The sequence below is a fragment of the Liolophura sinensis genome, chromosome 7, assembly GCF_032854445.1.
Source record: "Liolophura sinensis isolate JHLJ2023 chromosome 7, CUHK_Ljap_v2, whole genome shotgun sequence".
Taxonomy (NCBI): domain Eukaryota; kingdom Metazoa; phylum Mollusca; class Polyplacophora; order Chitonida; family Chitonidae; genus Liolophura; species Liolophura sinensis.
Genome location: NC_088301.1, coordinates 27777534 through 27803266, shown reverse-complemented (window position 1 = coordinate 27803266; position 25733 = coordinate 27777534). Strand labels below are relative to the sequence as shown.

The following is a 25733-nucleotide window of genomic DNA, read 5'->3' as shown; positions in this document are numbered from 1 at the left end:
TCCCGAAATTTAGTATTGATGTTAGCGGCCAGTGGTTTTCAGCTCTTCTGTCAGAATGGCGGATCCACTGAATGCGGACGGTTTAGGAGAAGAAGTCGACACTTCACCGATCTCTGATGAACCTCAGAAATTCAAGGACCCGTTAACAAGCAATGTGGACAGCGATGATGCAGAGGTCAGTGAATAGTATTCTGTGTGTTGGTAAATAACACACATTCATGTCCTCCATCAACGTTTGACGTTTTGGAAATAGATACACATGTACTTTGAAGGGGGCGGAACGCTTTTACACTTATTATGATATGGCATCTGATGTATTGTACTCGCTGCTATATGTTTATGTTTACGAACACAATTCCAATCACTGGCTAATTCATAGATTGAAATGTTGGGACTATCTGGATTAATCTGAAGAATTCCAATAAGAAAGACGACAATGGAATAATGAAAAAATCATCTGTTCTTTTTCTAGATTCTCGACTAAACCGTCATGACAGTTTATAATAATAATATATTGGTTTTAGTAATTAGTAATAATTTGGTTTATGTAAATGTACCCCATTTTCTTTCTTTTAAGGGCTAAATGTTTGTCGTAATGATATTGGAATGTGGTATCTTTTTCAGTATACTGGTAGGCGCTTGGACTATATACTTTGGTAAATATAATCAGTTAGTCTGCAGGTTAGGCTAATTGTTTCCTGATGATTCCCATATTTGACTAGTATTTTGATGCTGATAAATAAATTTTTGTTATGAGCCGATTTTTTTTTTTTGCAATGAAAGTGACCATGAAAGTCTTGTAATCCTCTTGCAGTTGGAAAGTTTGGACTTGGACACATCAGCTCATTCTGAAGTAAACATTTCTCGAAGTTCCAGTTTAATTGCTGCCTTTAAACTGGAAGATGAGTGCGATGTGGAGACCAGAGATCTCTTTGTGGTTGTTGACAATCCAGAAAAACACACAGGCACCATGGACTCGTATATCACATTTAGATGTACTACAAGGGTATGTTCTACCACAGTTGCATCCTCGTTAAGTAGTAAATGAAAATCTGCAAATGATAACCATAAAGAGCAAATGTAGTTAAAGTTAAAGAATGATTCAATGTTTATTACAATTTCAGGACATAGCTGAATGAGTAAGTCTTAATCTTACATGTAAATGTCCTTATCATTTCTGTTGGTAAATTTCAATAGAGCAAGAAAGTGTACACATTACAAACAAACTGTTCACTTAGATACAGCGCAGGGGCATAAAACACCTATCAAATGAATAAATAAATAAATGAAAGGCAGTGCAAGACATGTCTTTATTTAAAACAGATATTGCTATATAATGATCAGCATACCATTTGTTGGAGAGCTACAATTACTATATCCCAGTATTCACTTTATAGGCCTTAGGTTTGGCATATTGACGTTTGTAAAAATTTTTCTGTTTTTACCGTGTATGAGAGTATGAATTGTATTTTCCAGTTTTTGCTTTCTTCATCTTTTTTGAAGACCACTCGCAGTGAATATGATACTCATGAATACTGTGTGAGAAGACGATACAATGACTTCCTCTGGCTGCGACAGAAGTTGGAAGAGTCACACCCTACCCATTTAGTGCCAGTAAGTTACACTACGCATGTAAGTTACACTACGCGTGTAAGTTACACTACGCATTCACTGCGGAAAATTTCAAAGAAAATTCTCCAACCTTTTATAATAGTAACATGGTACATTTTTTGACATATTTCAAGAGCATTACAGTGTTTTTTTTTTAAATGTTGGTTGATAAAACTTTGAGTGAAGGCCAGACATTAACAAATTATTAGTATGATTCATAAATTACGTTTAAAGTTGCACTGTGTACTTGCACATATTCGTGATGGGAACTATGGTCCAGTGCTAATACTAGCTGTAGCTTGTAAGAATACCCTGGTATGGCCCACTGGATAAACCCTTCATCCATTAAACTGGCACCGTGACCAAAAAGGTTCTAACTTTTAGAATACAAGGCCTGTGAGCATGTAAAATGTAAATGTGGCCTGCGGAGATGGGAATGGTCGTAAAGGGAGGGCAGCCTTCCAGTGTTTTTGTTAGAGATAAGAAGACCTAGTGACAGTTCCAGTTTAGTTCATATGCTAGTGTGCTGGATGTTTGATGAGGAGATTCTAGTAAGTTCAATTCTCTTATGTGACCCACAGAGGAACACATCATTCAGCTGAGGAGTAAAGAGTGGAATTTTGTGATCTACAAATTTTAACCAAATTATGTAGTTGTGTGTTGATTTGAAGAGCAAATCTTGTAGCACATGAATTTCTACAGTGTAGATGATAGCATTATGTGACTTACACATCTGTGACAAACTTTTTTGGAAAAACTTTGTAGAAAAACTCACTTAATGGGTTTTTTTTTCTGAAATTTTATTAATTTCTTATCAAAAAGACTTAGTATCATTATCAGAAAAACTCATGTATCATTATCAGAAAAACTCATGTATCATTTTAAGGCCTATATGTGCTTCTGAAAGTGCATTTTTACAGGATACAGTTTACATCAATGGTAACTATTTTTTTGACTTATGTCATACATGGCTAAATATACAATCATTAGTATTAATTTTTACAGCCAACATCTGGCTGATGTCCAGGTTTTAATGAATGACTATAATCAATATGCCTAGCCTTATGCTATTGAGGGCTAACCTGCATTCATCCGCTCATGGTCGTGGGTTTCCCGCAGGCTGTGCCCGTTTTCCTCCCACCATAATGCTGGTCGCCGTCGTAAAAGTGAAATATTCTTGAGTATGGCGTGAAACACCAATCAGATAAATAAATAAATAAATAACCTGCATTCAGTTGCATGTGCCTGTACTAATAATGAGTGTATGTATGCAAATGTCATACATGCAAGCCCTAGGGATAGGATCTATTGTTCCCCTTGTGAATAATGTATGTAATACCAGAATGATATTTTGCTATGATATCATATTATAACATTGTGTAGTCTCTGTCAGTCATGAAATAATATGCATTATTATACATGTACCTCGTAGGGTTATTCTCGGTTTCCATTGGTCGAGAGACGGTCACATGATATTCCGCAAACCATGATGTACAATGATCACGCGCTTAAGGAATGCAACGTCACACTCATAAAGTAATATCCAACGTTCACGAGACAATATCCAACGATATCATGCTAACATCCAACGTTCACGAGGCAATATCCAGTGATATCATGCTAATATCCAATGATCACCTGCCTTGATTCCGCGGCAGTTATCTGCCTTTGTTAGCTCTCAGATCTCTGCTTGGTCATAAAGTAAAGAAAGGGTTTACGGTTATAGCTCCCTTATTGGCCTACAATTTCAGCGATTTGAACACAACCCGAAAAGGTGCACTGTTTTCTCTCTATAATAAAATGTCTGGTGCATACTCTGGTATGGGACATGAGGAATTGTCAGCTCTCGACAAGTGATGTTCACAACCGGCTTCGGTGAATATCATTCATTTAGAGCCGACAATTCCTCATGTTCCATACCACAGTATGCACCATCTGTATAATGTATGTAGAAAGTACCGTACGTGGGAAGGTCTGCCAGTAACCTGCAGATGGTCATGGGTTTTCACCGGGCTCTGCCCGTTTTCCTCCAACCATAATGCTGGTCGCCGTCGTATAAGTGAAATATTCTTGAGTACGGCGTAAAACATCAATCAAATAAATAAATAAATGTAGAAAGTACAAAAATGATACTGTACAATGATTATGAGGATGGCCCGATCTGTTCTCAAAGCCTAGCCTCAAATTTTGTTGTTACCCCCTACTGCCATGGAGTATCAGTCGTCAGTGTGTAAAAAAAGCTAGCTGCATTGTTTGCAAAAAGTGTCCTTAAAGTTGTGAAATATGTCATGACTGAATACGACACGGCAAATGTCATCATAGTCTGTACATTATGGAGAGAGAATAGCTATTTCTGTGTTCATGTGTATGTAAGTAACGATATAAGTAAAAATACAATCCATCCATTTCTAAAAAAGAAAAAAAAATCTCACACTTGCTGGACTCCCCACGTTATGACAATAAGTGGCCGACAACCCATGCTTCCAGCTGTATGACCTGCATACCTGTAGATCACGTCGTTAGTCAGTAACTTACCCATGGTGTACTCTCTGGTCTCAGGTCTCTTCCACTAGATAGAATTTTTGATAAACAAAACTACCTCGTAACAGTGCAGGATAATAGTTTCACTTCTGTGTCACCCAGACGCACTTAGGGTTGAAAGCAGTTCATCAAAGGTTGGTAGTTTACTCTTGGTGCTCCATTATCCTCTGTCTGTAAAATTGAAGGTCATCGAACACATGTAAGTGGGAAATTCTTGAGTAAGTGTATAATGAAATTCTTTCATTATATCAAATAAATAAACGATCAAATAAAATAAAGAAATAAATACATGTATGGCAGAGGCACTACCAAGCCTATATGTACAACAAATGTCAACAAAAGGGCCTCTTGTATAAAAAAAAAAACAGCTAAACATGTATTTTTGAGATCAGCTGAATGTTAATGCAAAAATGAGTTACATTTGACACCTATCTAAAGCCTCAGGGTCAGTATTTCGAAAATGTTAATTGAAGAGAATCATAAGGGTAAATCCGTCACTGTTGTAAACTGAAGATACCTTTTTTCTGTTGTTGTAGCCCCTGCCTGAAAAACACAGCTTGAAGCGCCTGGACAGGTTCAGCCCAGAGTTTATCCGCGTACGCCAAAGAGCACTTCAGAAGTTTCTCACTCGAATAGCAGATCACCCTGTGCTCTCCTTCAACACACACTTCCAGGTGTTCTTAACAGCTAAGGCATGGGTAAGTTAGTCTGTCTGTCTGGTTAGTCTTCTATTTCCCTGTTCATCACAGTCTAGGAGTCCCCGTAGACATGAGTCCCCCAAGACATGCATGGGTCCCCCTAGACATGCATGAGTCCCTCAATCCCTATTTTCATCTGTTCATATGTCCAGTCGTCAAAGCCCAGGTTGATTTGCCTTCTTGTTGAATGCCATGCACATATGCATTTTAGGAGATTACACTGTGAATTACACCCAAGTTTCTACACTGTGAATTACACCCAAGTTTCTACACTGTGAATTACACCCAAGTTTCCACACTGTAAATTACACCCAAGTTTCTACACTGTAAATTACACCCAAGTTTTTACACCCAAGTTTCTACACTGTGAATTACACCCAAGTTTCTACACTGTAAATTACACCCAAGTTTTTACACCCAAGTTTCTACACTGTGAATTACACCCAAGTTTCTACACTGTAAATTACACCCAAGTTTTTACACCCGAGTTTCCACACTGTAAATTACACCCAAGTTTCTACTCTGTAAATTACACCCAAGTTTTTACACCTGAGTTTCTACACTGTAAATTACACCCAAGTTTTTACACCTGAGTTTCTACACTGTAAGTTACACCCATGTTTCTACACTGTAAATTACACCCAAGTTTCTACACTGTAAATTACACCTGAGTTTCTACACTGTGAATTGCACCCAAGTTTCTACACTGTAAATTACACCCAAGTTTCTACACTGTGAATTACACCTAAATTACACCCATGTTTCTACATTGTAAATTACACCCAAGTTTCTAAACTGTGAATTACATCCGTGTTTCTACACTGTAAATTACACCTAAGTTTCTACACTGTGAGTGACACCAAAGTTTCTAAATTTAACACTTTATTGGAGCTAAATGATTGTAAGAGATTGATATTGTGTTGTTTTGTAGGAGTTTGCTGCACACAAGAAGCAGGGGTCTGGTCTGATAAGCCGTGTGGCAGATTCCCTTCACAACATGGGTGCTGCATACATGATGAAGTCCAGGCAACCAGAGTTCACCGCCATGCAGGAATACATCCTCACCTTCTCGGACAAGCTGGGAGTGCTGGAGCGAATATCACAGCGCATAGTCAAGGAACAGACTGGTGAGATGTCTGATACAGCTGGACAGTCACATAATGATGACAACCAGTATCGTGTCCTGTTGGGTTGTGCATTTTGATAAAACAGAATTATGGGAAAGTAGCAGTGTATATTTTATTTTCTAGCGCAGTTTATTTGGTAATCCAGAAAAGACATGGAATATTCACTAACTGTAATGCTCCTTGGGTCAATGGGAAGGTCTGTCAGCAACCTGCGGATAGTCGTGGGTTTCCCCCAGGCTCTGCCCGGTTTCCACGCACCATAATGCTGACTGCCGTCATATAAGTGAAATATTCTTGAGTACGGCGTAAAACACCAATCAAATCAATAAATAAATCCTTGGGTCAATGGAAAGGTTTGCTCTTGGAGTTGGCTTAGTAGATATTCTGGTGGTCTCTGAGCCTGTGGTTCTGTTGTAGATTACCTAATGGACCTGTACTCTTGGGGCCCCGTGTACACCTTGTGGTCTAACTCAGAAGAGAAGCTAACCCCAGCCCTACTGTCAATGTCACACACCTTGGAGAAGTGTTCTGCCGCCCTCAAAGACCTGGTCAGTAAATGATAAAGGTTTTCTAAAGTTTCACATTGAAACATCGCTCACTGGCTGAGAATGCCAGCATTTCAAATTTGTACCTCGCCCTTTCAGTGAAAATGTTCTGTGTGCAGCATTTTTTGTACCGTACAGTAGGCTTACTATGGCGGTATTTATAAATGAGAATAACCTGAGCTGGTCAGTCTCACGCAACAGCCAGTCTGGTAACTGATATTTTCATTTAAAACTCACAGGCTGTGGTATTAAACATTCTGCAGCTGTGTCAATTCAAGCTATAAGTTTTGATCATGTGCTGTAACCCATAATTTTAACTATTCACAATAAAGTATGGTTATTTCTTAAGAGTACATGTAAGTTTAAAACAAGTCTAAGCTGTTGAAATTTGATGTAAGTACAAGTACAACATCAGATATAGGCGTACTACCGATTCCATCTAACGCCCTGTGATTAGGCATAGTTATGTTAAATTCCTTACATAACTGTTAAACAATTTTGATTGTATTAACAGGCTAATAATTCTACGTGAATGTTTTGATATTCACAGATCGATTCCACAGACGATTGTTTAACTCAGCCCCTCAAAGAATATATACTATATACTGAAGCTGTAAAGGTAAAAACTAACATCTTAGTCATCCAGCCTATGATCCAATACATTTTGCAACTCTTAATTCAACCAACAATACAACACATCTCTCCCTTAGTATAACTTACATCATTATAACAAGTTTCAATGAAGAAACCCTCAGGTTTTGTATTCATTTATTCTGAGGCTTGTGTATTATGTGATGATTCATTTTAAGCAAAAGTGATGATATGATACTGCCGAAAGTAATTCAGAGTTTTGGAGTTCAGCTGAATATAAAAATGAGTTGCATTTGACACCTGTCTTAAGCCTCAGGGTCAATATTTCAAAAAATTTAATGAAAGAGAATCATAAGGGGAAATCTGTCACTGTTGTAAACTGTCCGCCTGACAAGATAACATGCAAATGAGGCAGCGCAAAGATTCCCCCAATGCAACGTACACTCGTGGATTTGACAGGTAAGCAATAAAATAGATTGAAAGCAAAATTATAAGTCTAGTAAACCAAATATGATCTTACACTCTATCAAAAATGTTGTATAAAGTATTTGTAATTCCCAGCGATATGTAGCGCAGAACTGAATTGATGAAGTAGGCCATATAATTACAACACAGTACCATGTCTGACATTTTCAAGTTTGCTGAACCTCTCCATTATCTAGACAACAATGGGAGGTAACTGACTGATAAAAAGTCAGGCTTTCTAAATATGACTTGAGTGAGTTGATGGTCGAAGGGAATCCCCAATTAAAACTGAATGTTCGATTGTTCACTGACGCATGTCAGCAGACATCTGGAAGAATCAACTTTATGTAGATGACGTCTAAAATAACACCAAAATTTTTTGGGTGGGGGCGGTATGTGCCTTTAATCATCCAGCATCAAACTCATTCCTATGTTTATATGGCACATTGTATTAAATGAAGACTAATATGTAGTGATTCTTGATGAAGTACAGAATACAACACATGGTCCCTGCCGTTTTCACAAAAATATTTTACTGATGAAGCATGCTAGAGTTGTCTTGTATTTCCAAGACAGTAACGTTTAACAGTAAGATGTGTTAAGAGCTCAAAAGAGAAGTAGGAGCCTCCGTGTCAGAGGGAGTTAGCGTGACAGTGCGACGGAATGACACAGGAGCCTCTCACCAATGCGGTCACTGTAAGTTCAAGTCCAGATCATGCTGGCTTCCTCTCTGGCTGTACGTGGGAAGGTCTGCTAGCAACCTGCAATGATCGTGGGCTTCCTCCAGGCTCTGCGTGGTTTCCTCCCACCATAATGCTGGCCATCATCGTATAGGTGATATATTTTTGATAACGGCTTAAAACACCAAGCAAATAAATAAATTAATCAAAAGAGAGGTGATAATTTTGATTATTTTAAAAAAGATGTAAACGAATAAAATACTTCAGCATTGTTGTCTTTTCTTAAGATGGAGCAGGTCCGAGCAGTTCTGAATATTATTTCCTTACACATATGTACCCAGCTCATGCTGGCTTCCTCTCCAGTTGCAAGTGGGAAGATCTGCCAGTAACCTGCAGATGGTCATGGGTTTCCCCCGGGTTCTGCCCAGTTTCCTCCCACCATAATGCTGGTCTCTGACATATATTTGAATATTCTAGGGCACGGCATAAAACACCAACCCCAAAAATAAATAAATACACATATGTAGGTGCGTGTTGTCACATTTGTTCGCTATTGTATCACTTGGTTTGACTGACGCACTCAACAACCTTTACCCAGTGAGGGTGTGTGTTCAAATCCAACTCCAGGCTGTTCTACTGTTGTTTGTGCTGAGAGATCTGCCAGGTTAAGGGGTGGTTCTCTTATTTCTCCTCCTTCACCCACAAACTACACATTTGTCATATAACTTGTTTAAGGGTCATTTAGACATTACCGTAATGACATCACAATGAGGTACACATATATACAAATGAGAGATGGATTACAAAGGAGAAGTGGTCAGCCATATTGTTATATAAGTGAAGTATTTTTGCAGTACCAGCAATTCACCAATCCATGTATCAGTATACATACTACCATTTCAGACTGTGTTACGGAGGAGAGATGCCATACAGATGGAGTATGACATGACAGTGGAGGAATTGAACAAGAGGAAAGATGAAAGGGAATTGGTGAGCTGAAAACAAAACCCATTCTATGTTTTTTTCGCTCTGGCAATGTTGTTAAAATACTGGTTTCAGGGACCTTCCCTTACTCTCACACGCTGGCCAATTAAGTCAATTTCTTCGTTCTTCAGTGGGAGTCAATTTTGGGTTTTATTATTACGTAGGTTTTCTATTTACATCTGCAGTGAGCCTTGCTGTAAGGCCCTCTGTCTGTTAGTCAGTAAGAATTGATGTCACCCTATATAATGGACCATTCACATCATGATGTGACAGACATAGTTGACTTTAATATAGCAAATTGCCGAAGCTATTGCAAATCTAGGCTTGTTTCATTGAATGTCAATACTAATAATAAGACTATAATAGAAAATCTACTTCAAAAAATAGTGGAATATGTTAAAATGGAAGAATATATTGCGGGATTAATGCGGACAGAATGTGAATTAAAAAAAGCAAATGGAGTAGCAGCTATAATAAATTTAAAGAACAAGCAGATGTATAAAAAAAAATCCGAGTGGAGGTGAGAAGGAAAGTGTGCCTGCATATAAATGTTAGTCTTTTGGTTGGTGAAGATGTGGAGCAGAAAAAAAAAATACTCACTGTTAGTAATGATGGAATATTGTACATCATCGATATTTAAAAATTGTTGGAATGTCTTTTCCTATAAGATAAGGATAAATGTATAAATCTTCTTTGCGTAATGTATAAATGCTTGTGTTGGCTTGCATTTAGATTTGATATACTTTTTTAAATGGACAGCACAATGTCAGACTGCATGAAAGAATGAACATTATGGGTAACACCATGTTTTAAAGAACTTGTGTGTTCCAAAATATAGAAATATTGGGAAGTGATATCTTAGATGTTAAAGAGCCAAGGTGAATTTTGAAAAACCCTATGTCCTGCAGCTGAAGATATCTGACCAGACATACTCTTTTGGGGCGTTTCTTGGCAAAGATCCAGAAGACGTCAAGCAACAGAAGCAAGAGAAGCTGGAACAACAAATCCTTGATGTAAGTGTCTAAGAGGCTATACCGGAGATTTTTGGCCAGAAATTGATCAGTGCAAATCCAGTTGAATTCTTGCTGATATTTTAGCAGATTATTTTAGACTTACAGCGTAGATAGTAAAACCAGAGCAGCAATGACGGTGTGATCATTGTCAAATGATCACACATATTGTGAAATAAGGCCTGTTTTTTTTTACCTCATTTAGGGTTTAATTGTAACTGTTTATGTAACATTTAATTACATGCTCCCTTGTACCGTGGCTGAAGAATAAAAACAGAGTGAAGTGATGTTAATTGCGATTTATTAGACATAACTGATCTAGAATTTCTCAAAATGCTGTGTTGTCATCACATGTAACGTATAATAACATTAAAGCAGGCCTCAGGGATGGCTAGTCCACCAGCTTAATGCTGGTGTATACAGGAATACTGAGTAATAAGAGTCAAAACCCATCCTGACTATCCAACATCACTCAACTTTTGTTGACTCAACAAGAGTCAACTTGAAGTTGAGTCAACAAGTTGAGCCGTGTTGAGTAGTGTGGACGGGTTCTTCAACTTCGTTCAACAACACTCAACACATTCCAACGTTATTGGATCAGAAATGTGCCTGTGTATTTTTTATCAACAAGTTGAGTCAAGTTGAGTGAAAGTAGTCAAACAGCGGGTGTGTAGAAATAACGTGACTGTCTGAAGGCACGTGACCTGGGAAAAATGGCGGCATCAAAGTCGAAAGAGAGAAACTGGTCTCATTGATACAGGAGTAAGAAACATTCCCTTGCCTGTACAACACTGTTTCTAAAGATTACATATTACTGGGACAAAAGAAAATCACTGTGTCTCATGCTTAAATAGTAGCAAATTGCACCACACCCCTTAGCTCCATGTCTTAAATAGAATATCTCAAATCTTTAGGTAACAATTAAGTGAACAAATTAAATATAAATGTCCACTTCATTGTTTCAGCTGACGACTCAGATGGAGCAACTCAACGATAAAACAGTGATCGCCAACGCAGATCTGAAGGCAGATATGGAAAGATGGCACAAGAACAAACGTCGGGACATGAAAGAGCTGTTCATGGCCACTTGTGATCGAGAGATCAAGTATTATGAAACGGTGAGTAGACAGATCAGTTTTAAACTAAACAGTAAGTAGGTAGATCAAGGCTTAGTAAACAGCATACAGTGTGTATTTATTTGATTGGTGTTTTACGCCATACTCAAGAATATTTCACTTATACGACGGCGGCCAGCATTATGGTGGGAGGAAACCGGGCAAAGCCCAGGGGAAACCCACTACCATCTGCAGGGTTGCTGGCAGACCTTCCAAATTAAGGCCAGGGAGGAAGTCAGCATGAACTGTACTTGAGCTCACAGCGACCGCATTGGTGAGAGGCTTCTGGGTCATTACGCTGGGCTAGCGCGCTAACCAACTGAGCCATGGAGGCCCCTCAGTATACATTAGGAAGGTGCATGTAAATTGTTATAGGCAAGTAAAGCCTTACAAAGTTATAAGTATGAAGATAAAGACTTAAGGTTTGGCAATTAAAAATACATTTTCCGAAGCACATAATGGCCTTGAAGTGATACATTTGTTGACATTAATTCACCAATCTCATGTCCTGAGGTGTTCCGGAGGTGCAAATGACACCTGTTCCCTCCAGGAACCTCCACATGTTCACACATGTATAGCTTGTCAGTTTTCTCTATCTCTCATTTACCCTAACTTTTTGTGAAACTTTTTTCAGATGCCCATGTTACAGTAATGTAAAAACGTAAATAGTTTTCTAAACATTTCTAACAGGTGACGTGGTACACTACGAGTTTTTTTTTTAAATAAAAGAGTTTGAAGTCGAAACCCCATCTTGATTAATAATGTATAATAAACAGTTCTCTCTTTTTACCCTAACTTTTTGTGAAACTTTTTTCAGATGCCCATGTTACAGTAAATCTAAACGTAAAATATTTTTCTAAACATTTCTAACAGGTCATGTGGTATACTACGAGTTTTTTTTTTTTTAAATAAAAGAGTTTGAAGTTGAAACCCCATCTTGATTAATAATGTATAATGAACACTGTTCTCTCTTTTTACCCTAACTTTTTGTGAAACTTTTTTCAGATGCCCATGTTACAGTAAATGTAAACGTAAAATAAGTTTTCTAAACATTTCTAACAGGTCACATGGTACACTACGATTTTTTTTTTTAAAATAAAAGTTTTTTGAAGTCAAAACCCCATTTTGATTAATAATGTATAATAAACAGTTCTCTCTTTTTACCCTAACTTTTTGTGAAACTTTTTTCAGATGCTCATGTTACAGTAAATGTAAACGTAAAATAAGTTTTCTAAACATTTTTAACGGGTCACGTGGTACACTACGAGTTTTTTTTTTAAATAAAAGAGTTTGAAGTCGAAACCCCCATCTTGATTAATAATGTATAATAAACAGTTCTCTCTTTTTACCCTAACTGTTTGTGAAACTTTTTTCAGATGCCCATGTTACAGTAAATCTAAACATAAAATATTTTTCTAAACATTTCTAACAGGTCATGTGATATACTACGAGTTTTTTTTTTTAAATAAAAGAGTTTGAAGTCGAAACCCCATCTTGATTAATAATGTGTAATAAACATTGTTGTAGTGTTTAACAGCTTGGGAGAACGCCATTAGGACAATGCAAGCCCCGGACCCTATGATTGTGGAGAAACAAGAAGCTGTGGACTCAGGACACGGGTCTATAGATTAGAGCAGCTCAGTTCTCACAAGGTGAAGTGTAACAATTAACATAATTATATAAAACAGAAATCTTGTATTAGTACAGTTTCAGTTCTCACAAGGTGAAGTGTAACAATTAACATAATTATATAAAACAGAAATCTTGTATTAGTACAGTTTCAGTTCTCACAAGGTGAAGTGTAACAATTAACATAATTATATAAAACAGAAATCTTGTATTAGTACAGTTTCAGTTCTCACAAGGTGAAGTGTAACAATTAACATAATTATATAAAACAGAAATCTTGTATTAGTACAGTTATGGTTCTAAGAGTTCAAAAGTAACTTGTGATGGTATGTACAGCATAGTGGTAGTCATAGCTGGTCCAAGGCACCAAAGTTCTGTTTGAAAATTCCATTGTTTTGTTACAAGTAAAAATGACCAGACATAAATCTGTGGTTTATCATTATACAAAGTTTATGTCTCATGTATAGCATAGGAACTCGTCAAAAAGTAGAAGACGTGCTGAGTGTGTTCAAGTAAATGGACAATGGCAACTCGGGTTCAAGCTGCATTAATCATTAATCATTAATCATTAATCATTGTTCTACATGTACTTTACCAGTTTCATTACCAATAAACATGGCAAAGGCAGGAATGAATTTAGGCTCGAATTACTCTAGGCACAAAACGGTCCCCATTCACACACAAATTGTGTGTTGTGTGTACTTGGAGGTAAATGAGGCGCTGCAGGTTGGCTGGCTTGAGAAATAGAAATGCAGATTCTAATCTCACATGTTGGTGATCAAAATGACAATATATATATATATATATATATATATATATATATATATATATGTATATGTATATTGAGCAGATCACAGAATTTCTGTGAATGAATTGTACACCTATATTGTGAATGGATATATGTTGTTGATTCTGTACTTGTATTTATACTGATGTATGCATGAGTTTATGTCATCATGCAATTGTAGTGCAATTCTGTATAATGTGCATTTGAAATGATACTGGTTTCCAGATGCAAGATGACTTTATCGTGCTCATCCATATAAATTCCTGATATATAAATATGAATTATGTTAATTAAATGTTTTATTTTTTGGCATCATTTAAGGGCAAACAGTATGTTAATAACACTTGGGGTATAAGTCCTTACAAGCAAGGGCAGGTAATCCATCTGCTGGTAGCCCTGCTCTTAGTTGAGGCATTTAATGTATCATACACATTCTTCATGAATAGGTGAGTATTGAATCATAAATTGGGTTAATTAATGTTTTTTTTGAGATCTGTACCTATCAGATTTGTACAAGACCTTATAAGCAAGGACAGGTAATCCCTTTACTGGCAAGATAACGCGTCTAAATCCTTGGCAATAGATTTCTGATAACAAATCTTAAACCTGGGCTATTCACTTCTGGTAATAAAGTTTAAGGTAAAAGACTCACATCATAAGACACATGACTGAAAGTGTACATCTGAAAATTCCTTCATTTTTCTTTTAAAACTTTTCTTGAACGGAATAAAATTCATTCAACTAGTGGTACGTATGGTTTGGGCTTTACCTCAAATGTGAATTCTGTGATGGACTTCATTCATTGATAATATTGAAAGTGTTAGTTACTGATTCTGTACAAGTTTTCTCTCTTTTTTTATTTTCTTCTTTGCGTGTTCACTGAAATTCTTTACATTCCAACAATCTGTGTCATTTCAGAACAAAAAAATGAAAAATAGCATCATGATTAGAATGCATAATGTAATTATTTAAATGTTTAAAAACACACCGAGAATTTACTTTAGAAATATAATTACAAGCAGAAAGCATGACGTATATTGACCCAAAACAAAAAAAATGAAACAGCAGGCTATGACACTTTGTTTAAAGTAAATATTCAAGCTTGTATTTTTAGGAAAATGGAATTGTTTCCGACATTGTTGAGATGAAATATTCGGTTTGAGTTTTGTAAGTTAAAGGATTATTGGTGTTTAGAGATCACTTATTATTGTTGATTTTGTTGAGGTTATAAGTGCTGGTTAATTGCTTAGAGATTGCTTATTATTATTTGATTTTGTTGAGGTTATAAGTGCTGGTTAATTGCTTATAGATTGCTTATTATTATTTGATTTTGTTCAGGTTATAAGTGCGGGTTAATTGCTTAGAGATTGCTTGTTATTATTTGATTTTGTTCAGGTTATAAGTGCTGGTTAATTGCTTAGAGATTGCTAATTATTATTTGATTTAATTGAGGTTGTAAGTACTGGTTAATATGTGATTGTCCGAAAGAAAGTAAGTTTATTTATTTCAAGTCATTCATTGGATGGGTGCATTTGGCTCAGAACTGCATGTATTTTAAATGCTCACACATATTTGGTGAATTGCTCTATTTTCCCCATTTTTTCCAACATTTAATGAAATGTTCATTTATTCCCCACAATTTGCTGCCATCTATTTTGAACAAATTCGCATTAATGTACAAATCCTCACACATTTTTGTTCGAATGTTACGTTTGTTCATCTTTTTGTGTGCCCGTTGCCTTATCCATGGGCTTAGCTCCAGACATAATTTAAATTACATTGACTTCAAGTGTACGTTTGTCAAACCACATTTGTCATGGGTGAAGTTGTGGATTAGTACATACGATGGGAAAGCTTTCGAGAAATGGAGATAAAGGAGACCCTGTTCATCAGTCCAGTCTGTTTGGCTGTTATCCACTTTATTGTAGTGAGTCACATAATACGGAGTTTCGTGAGGCTGTTTCAGTAGGTGCTTCATCAGATGCGGCGTATATTCATGCGTACAGGTATGTAACTACAAGGAATAATGCATGCGTGAGCTTCAGGCCTGCAGTAGTGTAGTGCATAATGCTGCTGGCCATGTACTCTACAGTCCATAAACTATATACACTGTATATGTTTGCACATCTGTATAAATTGGAACCAAATAAATTTAACAAATGACAGAGGGAAAGAAAACCTTCCAATTAAATAGAAAATAATTGTAATCATTTTGTGCTGGACAAAGAAAGTTATGTTTTCTTCTTAGCAAAGCATTTTTCTCTCGAGATGAAAAAAATATTTTTCAGTTTTCAATGAGGTCAGATGACTTATTCATTATTCACGTAGTGTTGTACCGGTGAAGTCTTTTTGCCCCACTTCGACATCAGTAGCAGAAGTAACAGAATACGGCTCTAATGGTGTCCATGTCAGACAAATTTAAGAGAGGTAGCATTTAATCTGACAGTGCACCATTGCAGAACGCAAGATAGCAATGTGCTTGTTGGCAATTGGTCACCATTGAAATCTAGCCTCTTGTCAATTTAGTCAGGGTTTTTTCATAGTTGTTTGTGGAAATGCTGAAATAGGTGCAATACAATGGCTTCAGCATTATGATTTTTGATTTGATTTGATGGATGTTTTACGCCATACTCAAGAATATTTCACTTATACCACGGCGGCCAGCATTAACTTGGGAGGAAACCGAGCAGAACCTGGAGGAAACACATGACCATCCGCAGGTTGCTGGAAGACCCTCCGATGTACAGCTGGAGAGGAAGCCAGCATGATCTGGACTTGAACTCACAGTAACCGCATTGGTAGGAGGCTCCTGGGCCACTGCGGTGTGCTGGCGGGCTTACCTCCTCAGCCACGGAGGCACCATTGATGTAACAAGGAAAGAAAAGTACCGTGATGTTAATACATGTAACATGTTATTTGTCATAACTAGTCAAGGTCTACCAGTGAATGGAACATCCTGAGGGATTAATTGCTATCAGCTGATTGACCACTGGCCACTACTTGACCAAACCAATTAGTGTTTTCTTTATATTATTATAGTCCAATTTTGAAGATAGAGAGTGCTTTGCGGATTGTTTCATCATAAGTGAAAAACCAACCTGTATCATTTGAAAAGTGTATTTAGGTTGTCATTGTTTTCTTAGATGTGTGCATGTGTGTGTGGTTTTATACTGTAACTGGTTTGGCTTGTACAATGGATGCCCTCCTTAAGGGCTGAAAACGTGTATTTCCCATCACTGTAGTGCTTACCAGTAGTGGTTGTAGAACATAAAAAAACAACCTTAATTGTTTTATCAGTAATTCACATCACATTTTCTTGATCGCCATGTATTATGTGCATTATTACAACAGCCAATCAAAATGTCTTTGATTTTTTTTTTTTTTGTATAGACCTATGAGCATATTTAATTTTATACTACTGTCAAATACAAAATCAGTTTTATTTGTGTACACTCGGCTAAAATTGTGTTATAGAGCTGAGAAATAAGGTGTTAGTATCTTGCTCCCTTTAAATTAAAAACAGAACTCTTTGTGATACTTTAATGATATGTGTGAATGTTCAGTGTGGATCTCCTACATGTATATGGTACACTTTACTTGATGGGCATAGAAATAAATTGTAATGGGTAGTGATCATTTGAAAGGTCTTACAATTCCAAGTTGATCCACATATTCACAATGAGTTAGGATCATTATCTTGTTGATACTGTAGGCCTTTACTCAAAATGTGTTATTTTATTTACAAGGCGACATGCAAGCTTGGTGATTTCTGACGTATGTATGTATCTCACCTAATTCATATGCACATTGCAAGTTTAAAGGTGTACATAATGTTTTCTTTGCCATTGTTTTTTCACCTGATATAACTGCCATTAGAGATTTTCAGATAATAATAAAGTGATATGTAAAAAAAATGTAAATGATTGTTGGAAGTAATTATTATAATGTGAGCAACTAGGCCTACATGTGCATGCTTTATAGTGAATGGGCAGACTCCAGCAGTTGTTGCGGTAAAATCAGGCTTAAATTAAAAATTGTTCGAGAATGAGTTACATCTCTAGGCGTCAAGCGCATCCAATGACAACCAATAGTTCAGGTGAAAAACAAGATTTCGAAACCTCAAGATATGCCTGTCGGGATCTTGTTCTACTAGGCTTATGACCCAGTAGCAGGCAGAAGCTAAAAGGGCATACAAGTCCAGCTCACGCTGGCTTCCTCTCATATGCCCATGTGACAGCCCATTTTCCTGTCATAATGCTGGCTGTCGTAGTGAAATATTTTTGAATACAGCATATAATTCCAATCAAATAAAAAAAATGAAAAGCTCTAATTGAAGAGATACATGTACATCTGTTGTGTTGATGAAGACCTTAAAACGATATTGTTCAAGCCAATACTGTATAATATTTTTTCACACACTCTAGGTGGCCCTATATACCTATAAAGTGGATGGATCAATTGAAAATAAGCAAAACGTGTCACTTGATAGTGCTAAAATTTTGCACTAGTTTCACATTAAAAAGTTCGATGTGAAATGGTTCTACAAATAATATTAAGACTGAAAACTTTAGAGAGAGAAGGGGAGCCAGACAGATGGATAGACAGAGCTATACCATGCTATTATCACTAGTTCTGATTAAAGAGATGCAGAATCGATTTTGATTGGCTGGTGTGAGAGATAGTCATATCCTGGCTGAGTTTTAGATATGGCAGATTTATTCAAGTGTCACCATGGCTGCCAGAATGCTCTCCACTGTCAACCAATCAGGATCGATTCTGTACGCCTACAAATGATTGGCATATTGATGGAGAATCCACTAAACTCTTCCCTGTACATAAGTGACATCACAAATGACAGCTATGTCTGCGAAAGCTGGATCTGAACATGTGACACTCAGTAACACTGGCTTTGACCACTTGACCAGGCTTGAATGCTGATGCAGGCCCATCATCCGGATAAGCAATTAACTCCTCATCATATTCAATTCACATTTAAATTTTATTTCAAAGCTTACATTTATTTTCACAAATATAAAAATAGTGTTTTCAGTATTAACCTTCAGTGAACACCACAGCGAGTCAGGTCTGCAGTTCCTGAGACCTCTTTTAAGCTAAATTCTTGTCTTAAACAAGATGGACAATGGAAATCCCAAATGGTTAAGTCCTGATCATCTATTCTACATAATTCATGAACATACAATGGTTGACTTAATCAAACTGCATTCCTAAAATGAATAGACTTCCAGCAACACCATCTCCGTAATCTTAAAAGTACAGTTGATCCAGTGACTGTGTCAGCAATGTGCTTTCATGTCTGCAAAACAGTATATTCTAAAATAGAACAACTGAAGAAACTGTTACCATAATAAATATTCAGCATCAAAATCGAGCCAAAATGCTGGAAAGTAATCATGAAAGCTAGCGGTAACAATTAAGTTGTGCAAAATATCGGAGGAACATTAAAGAGGCTATACCACTGATGTCTGGCCAAAAATCAATCACCACAAAACCCAATCAAAGTTTTGCTATTTTAGAATAGTCCAAATAATTACCTTTTACAAAAATAATCTGAGGTCTTCTTAGTAAATAAAGAAAATTTGATTTTATTGGCGAGTACTGATTTTTTTTTTTGCCAAATATTCTTCTGTATGGCCTTTTTATGGCAGATTTGTAACATCAAGCACTTCAGTGATGGATATATAAGTGATGTTGGCAGTTCTGGTGCTCTAACACTCACATGGTACAGGTTATGAGAATCGGTGGGTCAGGAAATAAGGATTCTGCTGGCATAATGCAGTGTTCCATGTATGTTCACGAGGCCACGACAGAAGCTAGAGTCCACTGGCATTTTGTTCCATTCTCTACCAGTAGTACCACTATGGCCACAGAGTTAAACACTTCAGTTGCCTGTCTCTTTAACATATCAGCTCATGTGATTTTAAGAACACTAAGAGTCCTACAGTGGCGAAAAAATCTAGTAGTCGCATCGAGGAAAAATAAAAGAAAAAAAAAAAAACATCTTTGGTGAGACTATGGAGTTGCAGTAGGGGCTGTGGCTCAATTAAACACACGTTGACTAATAATTAGTGACGTAATGGAGGTAAGTGAAGTGGATTTAGTTCACTTTATTTCTTCTACCCTCTACAGTATCATACTGCCCCCTACAGTGTGTCCTAGATTTTAGGTGAATACACATGTACTGAGAAAATTATTAAACGCAAAGATCTTCCTTAACACTATAGGATTGACACAGCTACATAATGTTGCTCTAGAACATAGTTTTAGCCTTGCATAATTTCAGGCCCTCCAAGGTTAACGAGCAAACTTTGCCCAATCATTTTATATGCTGCAATTTTCTGCTTATTGAGCAAACAGCTGTAAATGTGAACTCATATCTGTAGTTCCCAAGAAGATTTCACTTAGCATACTGCATTCAACTGCATCAGGTTTAATATAATCAAGAGAGAGAGAGACTGTCAAGTTCATGACTTGAAAAATGGAGATTACAGAATACTGTATTTCACCTAAAGTTTGGTGTCCTAAAATACACTTTCAGAAGCGCATGAAGACCTTAAAATTATACTTTTGATGCAAACATTTGTGTGTGTTTATTTAATAAAGAAATTAATCGAACTTCAAAAAAAAAATGCTTAGGTGGCACTATAAGGTTGGTGAAGCAAAATCAGTCAGTGAAGCAAAATCAGATGAAGCAAAGTCAGTTGATGAAGCAGAATCAGACGAAACGTGTCACTTGAAAAATGCTAACCTTTAGGCGAATTACAGTACAATGTAATGCATGTGAGCGAGGAGCAGTAGGTCAATCAGTGATACAAATGAAGGCTTCAGGGTTCTGGTGAGCAGTTCTGGTGAGTTCTGGTGAGCAGTTCAGTGAGCAAGATATATGGATGGACTGGGCGAAGGAGGTAGGGAGGTGCAAATATTTAGCATAGGCAGAAATTTAGGCTCTTTAAGTACGTGTATATTGGCAAAAATCAATCTGTTCACAAACATGTTTCACCCTGGCAGAGGGTTAAGTGTGTACTTTTCCCATTCTTAACACATATATCTTTGAATGTATTGTGTTTATGAACTACTGTACATATGCAGCAATTCAGAATCAAACCCAACCATTTTGTCAATAGTCATCTGAACTTATGTTTGAACTAATAGCCATCAACATCTGAAGTTAATGTGTTAGGCTTTTCCTTGCCCGCAGGCATCTTCGTAACTGAAACCACGAAAAAAAAAAATAAACCCTTAAGGGAAATTTCTGTCTGATTTACTGTGCATAAATCAGACTGATGGCAATTCTTCAATGCAAATACCCAAACTTACAATCTTTTTAAAATTTAAGTCAAGAGAACCTAAAAGGACAATTAAGAACAACTATAATACACCAAAATAACAAATGCAGAGGACATATTAAACATTAATAAATTACATAACTTAAAACTCCCAAGTTTCAAAAAAAAAAAACAAAATAGCCTAACAGCTCTATTCATTTTTTCCATGAAAACAAAAAATATATAATAAACATACATGTATGAGATATGATTATACGTGGAGGTAATGTAATGTGAACATATCAAATCATCAACACAAATTTATTCAAGTAATCTTCTGCCAAGGAGTTTACGGCGTTATAACATGCTGAACACGTTAGCTTTCAAATCAAATCAAACCAAATCCTACGTGCGTTATCGGTCACGCCATACACTTGTAGCTCCAGAACACGGTCGTTTCATAGTCCTTTCTCCTGGAACACTTTACATTTCCTCTTCTCAAAATGAGGTAATAATCTTAAGTTGTCGACTTCTGCATCCCATTTTCACGCTGCCCTATTTCTTTGCAAGTTTTTGCATGTTTCAGGGCAATTCATCCACCTTAAAGTTTTACTCTGGTAACAGTTTATTCATGGTTTGTGGGTTAATTAACATCATGGTTTCACAGAAAGTATAATTTCTTTCAGTGCATGTCAAGAAACGTCCTCAAAATATGCTTAAAACACCACCAGGTGATGTTATGAAAAGACTCAAGAAATACGGTATTATGAGAAATACCTAAAATCTCACTGCTGTAGTTTAGCACAAAATCCCTTGACACAATGCAATACAACATTCTATTCAACAAGTCTTGAGTTCACTACTGGCTGTGTCACACAACTGTTCATGTGACACAGCTGTTCATGTCACAAATGTTTACTATTATTATCACGTGACCACAATGCCACTGATTTCAGCGGACTGATCGGTTGTACAAAATGGAAATGTTCAAGGTCATGTTGAAAACCAAAACAACTAGCTTTTAAGAACAGCTTCCTTAATACAACAGAAGTCGGCTACATCAGCTACAAATGATTACCTGCTGACTAGCAGAAATATTGATTCTCTTTTCCTAAAATCAAATTTTGTCTTCAGTCAGATAGGGGTATCATAAATAAAACATAAAAAAAAAACACATTCATACTAATTCATAAACATAACTTTCACATAATTGGTCCTGAACATTTTCAAACTTAAAGTGCATAGTTTGGTCAAAATGTTCTCTAACATATCCTGTTATTCACTGTTATTAAGGGACTGCTAACGGTATGGGATTTGTAATGTGGGTTTGCCAAAATTCCATGAAATGCTATAAAACTGTTGCACAGTCAAAGACAATTCTGTGACCAGAACTGTCTTCAGAATTCTGAATGTGCTACACCCATCACTGTGACAATGCACATGAATTACCTCTTTACTGGCAGATTCTTTGTAACTAAATAATTCTTGAGGAATTTGTTCAACTATTTTTTAAAAAAGCCATCAAGCTAAACATCAACATGAACAAATCTACTGTTAGGCAATCCCTTAAAAAAAAACAAACAAACAAAAAAAAACAAACTAAAAAACAACTTTACAACGGCCCTTCTAAAATCTTTGTTGGCACACTACGGAGTTGAACCCTGAACATTAACTTTGGGCTTAATATGATTTCAGTGATCTGTCAACTCTGAAGATGTAGGTACTGTCTGGACTGTCATCACAAAAGTATGGCCACATAGTGATGGGGGTCCAGCAACATCTTTAATGACTCTCCTGGAAAAAAAAACACAATCTGAGTTACAATCAGATGATTTCTTAACGTTATACGCCTTATCAAATGTGGTTTGATTATGTTTATATTCATATCATAATTCTTCAAATACCCTGCATTTTTTTTTTTCATCCTGACAAAGTTATCATGTTTACAGAAATATATTTTATACCATAACCTCTTTCACATGCTTGAAGGTCTGTCACACAAAAAAGGCATTTCAAAGTTCATAATCGGGTTATGTCACCCAAACTGCTTCTACAACTTCCTGTTCATACAAAAGCATGAGAGCATTATAGCGCCATGCATTCCTCCAGTCACAAACCTGACAGATATTGTGTGAGTGAAGAATTCTTGAGTACGGAGTTCAAACAACAACCTGTTCAGTCAGATGAAATCAGATGTTCATTGACAGAGGTGATTTCATATTACAACATCAAACCTTCATTTTCTTCTTTTCTCATGAGTTGTTGAAGAGTTCTGCCTTGTTCACACAGTGTGATTAGTCATTACAAATTCACCAAAATGTTCACCTAGGAACTTACTGAGGCACTACTGATTTTACTCAAAGCTGCAAATTACATGAAATCGTAAGTTTGTCTCATTCTCGTTGGAATTGTCCATACCAAACATTATACCATGTGGACTTGTACCATGTAGGCACAGTGTAGACTTTTCAAATATATTTTTATTTACCTTTAATAACTGCTTCATTCGTAAGAAAATGGACAGATGTGAAATAAGACTGTGGTATGAAGGCCTGTTTTCGTAATGATACTAGCTCCTTCCTTTGCTGCCAAGTTTGTCTGAAATCAAACAGAGTAACTTAAAAAACATAAATATCATTGACCTCCCTCTCTAGCAATGGTATTTTCATCTTGATCTTGGTCTAATCATGCCAGTATATAACAAGCTCTCAAGCTGATCTTGATCTAATCATGCCGGTATATAACAAGCTCTCAAGTTGATCTTGGTCTAATCATGCCGGTATATAACAAGCTCTCACGTTTACAGAGAGGCAAGTTGATCTTGGTCTAATCATGCCGGTATATAACAAGCTCTCACATTTACAGAGATGCAAGTTGATCTTGGTCTAATCATGCCGGTACATAACAAGCTCTCACATTTACAGAGATGCAAGTTGATCTTGGTCTAATTATGCCGGTACATAACAAGCTCTCACATTTACAGAGATGCAAGTTGATCTTGGTCTAATCATGCCGGTAAATAACAAGCTCTCACGTTTACAGAGATGCAAGTTGATGTTGGTCTAATTATGCCGGTACATAACAAGCTCTCACGTTTACAGAGATGCAAGCTGATGTTGGTCTAATCATGCCGGTACATAACAAGCTCTCACGTTTACAGAGATGCAAGCTGATGTTGGTCTAATCATGCCGGTATATAACAAGCTCTCACATTTACAGAGATGCAAGTTGATGTTGGTCTAATCATGCCGGTATATAACAAGCTCTCACATTTACAGAGATGCAAGCTGATGTTGGTCTAATCATGCCGGTATATAACAAGCTCTCACATTTACAGAGATGCAAGCTGATGTTGGTCTAATCATGCCGGTATATAACAAGCTCTCACGTTTACAGAGATGCAAGTTGATCTTGGTCTAATCATGCCGGTATATAACAAGCTCTCACATTTACAGAGATGCAAGCTGATGTTGGTCTAATCATGCCGGTATATAACAAGCTCTCACATTTACAGAGATGCAAGCTGATGTTGGTCTAATCATGCCGGTATATAACAAGCTCTCACATTTACAGAGATGCAAGTTGATGTTGGTCTAATCATGCCGGTATATAACAAGCTCTCACATTTACAGAGATGCAAGCTGATGTTGGTCTAATCATGCCGGTATATAACAAGCTCTCACATTTACAGAGATGCAAGCTGATGTTGGTCTAATCATGCCGGTATATAACAAGCTCTCACATTTACAGAGATGCAAGCTGATGTTGGTCTAATCATGCCGGTATATAACAAGCTCTCACGTTTACAGAGATGCAAGTTGATCTTGGTCTAATCATGCCGGTATATAACAAGCTCTCACATTTACAGAGATGCAAGCTGATGTTGGTCTAATCATGCCGGTATATAACAAGCTCTCACATTTACAGAGATGCAAGCTGATGTTGGTCTAATCATGCCGGTATATAACAAGCTCTCACATTTACAGAGATGCAAGTTGATGTTGGTCTAATCATGCCGGTATATAACAAGCTCTCACATTTACAGAGATGCAAGCTGATGTTGGTCTAATCATGCCGGTATATAACAAGCTCTCACATTTACAGAGATGCAAGTTGATGTTGGTCTAATCATGCCGGTATATAACAAGCTCTCACATTTACAGAGATGCAAGCTGATGTTGGTCTAATCATGCCGGTATATAACAAGCTCTCACATTTACAGAGATGCAAGCTGATGTTGGTCTAATCATGCCGGTATATAACAAGCTCTCACATTTACAGAAATGTAAGCCTTAAACATTTACCCATTTACCAATAGTTAATATTATACTGACACGGAAATCCATTTTGGAGGGAAAAAAAAAAAGGGAGTTTGAGCAACACAGGCAGTAACCGTCATGCTCTGCCAATCACCCCTATATCTGCCGTCAAGTGAAACATCCCGCTGACATTTCATTATGTCTATCCTACACTGTAACATTCTCTAGTAGTTTTTCATTTGGTGTTTGGAAGTACAGACTTCATGATTGATTTCTATGTTTGTATTCACATGTATTTCCCAAGTTAACATGGGGAAATGACAAGCGTCAGTTATGACTTGAGTTAGTGCCCATCAAATGTGAAAGTCTTTACACCTTTACCTGATTCTATGGTAAAACACCATGGCA

The 25733-nt window shown here is 36.9% G+C and overlaps 2 protein-coding genes across 2 annotated transcripts in view; one reads left to right on the top strand and one right to left on the bottom strand.

Annotated features, from left to right (window-relative positions):
* Positions 1-55: 55 nt before the first annotated feature.
* On the top strand, positions 56-13560 carry LOC135470801 (sorting nexin-30-like). Its single transcript, XM_064749844.1, has 11 exons — positions 56-175; positions 815-1006; positions 1504-1614; positions 4689-4850; positions 5782-5977; positions 6395-6525; positions 7073-7141; positions 9162-9248; positions 10151-10255; positions 11218-11370; positions 12895-13560. Exons 1-11 carry the CDS (start codon positions 56-58, stop codon positions 12997-12999), a joined length of 1431 nt encoding a protein of 476 aa, XP_064605914.1. The 3' UTR covers positions 13000-13560.
* Positions 13561-22664: 9104 nt separating this feature from the next.
* LOC135471604 (DDB1- and CUL4-associated factor 15-like) overlaps positions 22665-25733 on the bottom strand; it is a 33215-nt gene continuing 30146 nt past the window's right edge. Inside the window, exons 12-13 of the mRNA XM_064750895.1 lie at positions 23555-23664; positions 22665-22860 (exon numbers count right to left, since the gene is read on the bottom strand). Of these exons, the coding sequence (XP_064606965.1) occupies positions 22805-22860; positions 23555-23664 (166 nt within the window). The 3' untranslated portion in view covers positions 22665-22804. The remainder of the gene's footprint in view (positions 22861-23554; positions 23665-25733) is intronic.

Bases quoted from the DNA above. Each gene is read 5' to 3' on its own strand.
- LOC135470801 (XM_064749844.1), top strand. From the start codon at position 56: ATGGCGGATCCACTGAATGCGGACGGTTTAGGAGAAGAAGTCGACACT. The intron at 7,142-9,161 runs GTAAAAACTAAC...CTACCATTTCAG, and splicing joins TATATACTGAAGCTGTAAAG to ACTGTGTTACGGAGGAGAGA. The intron at 10,256-11,217 runs GTAAGTGTCTAA...TCATTGTTTCAG, and splicing joins TGGAACAACAAATCCTTGAT to CTGACGACTCAGATGGAGCA.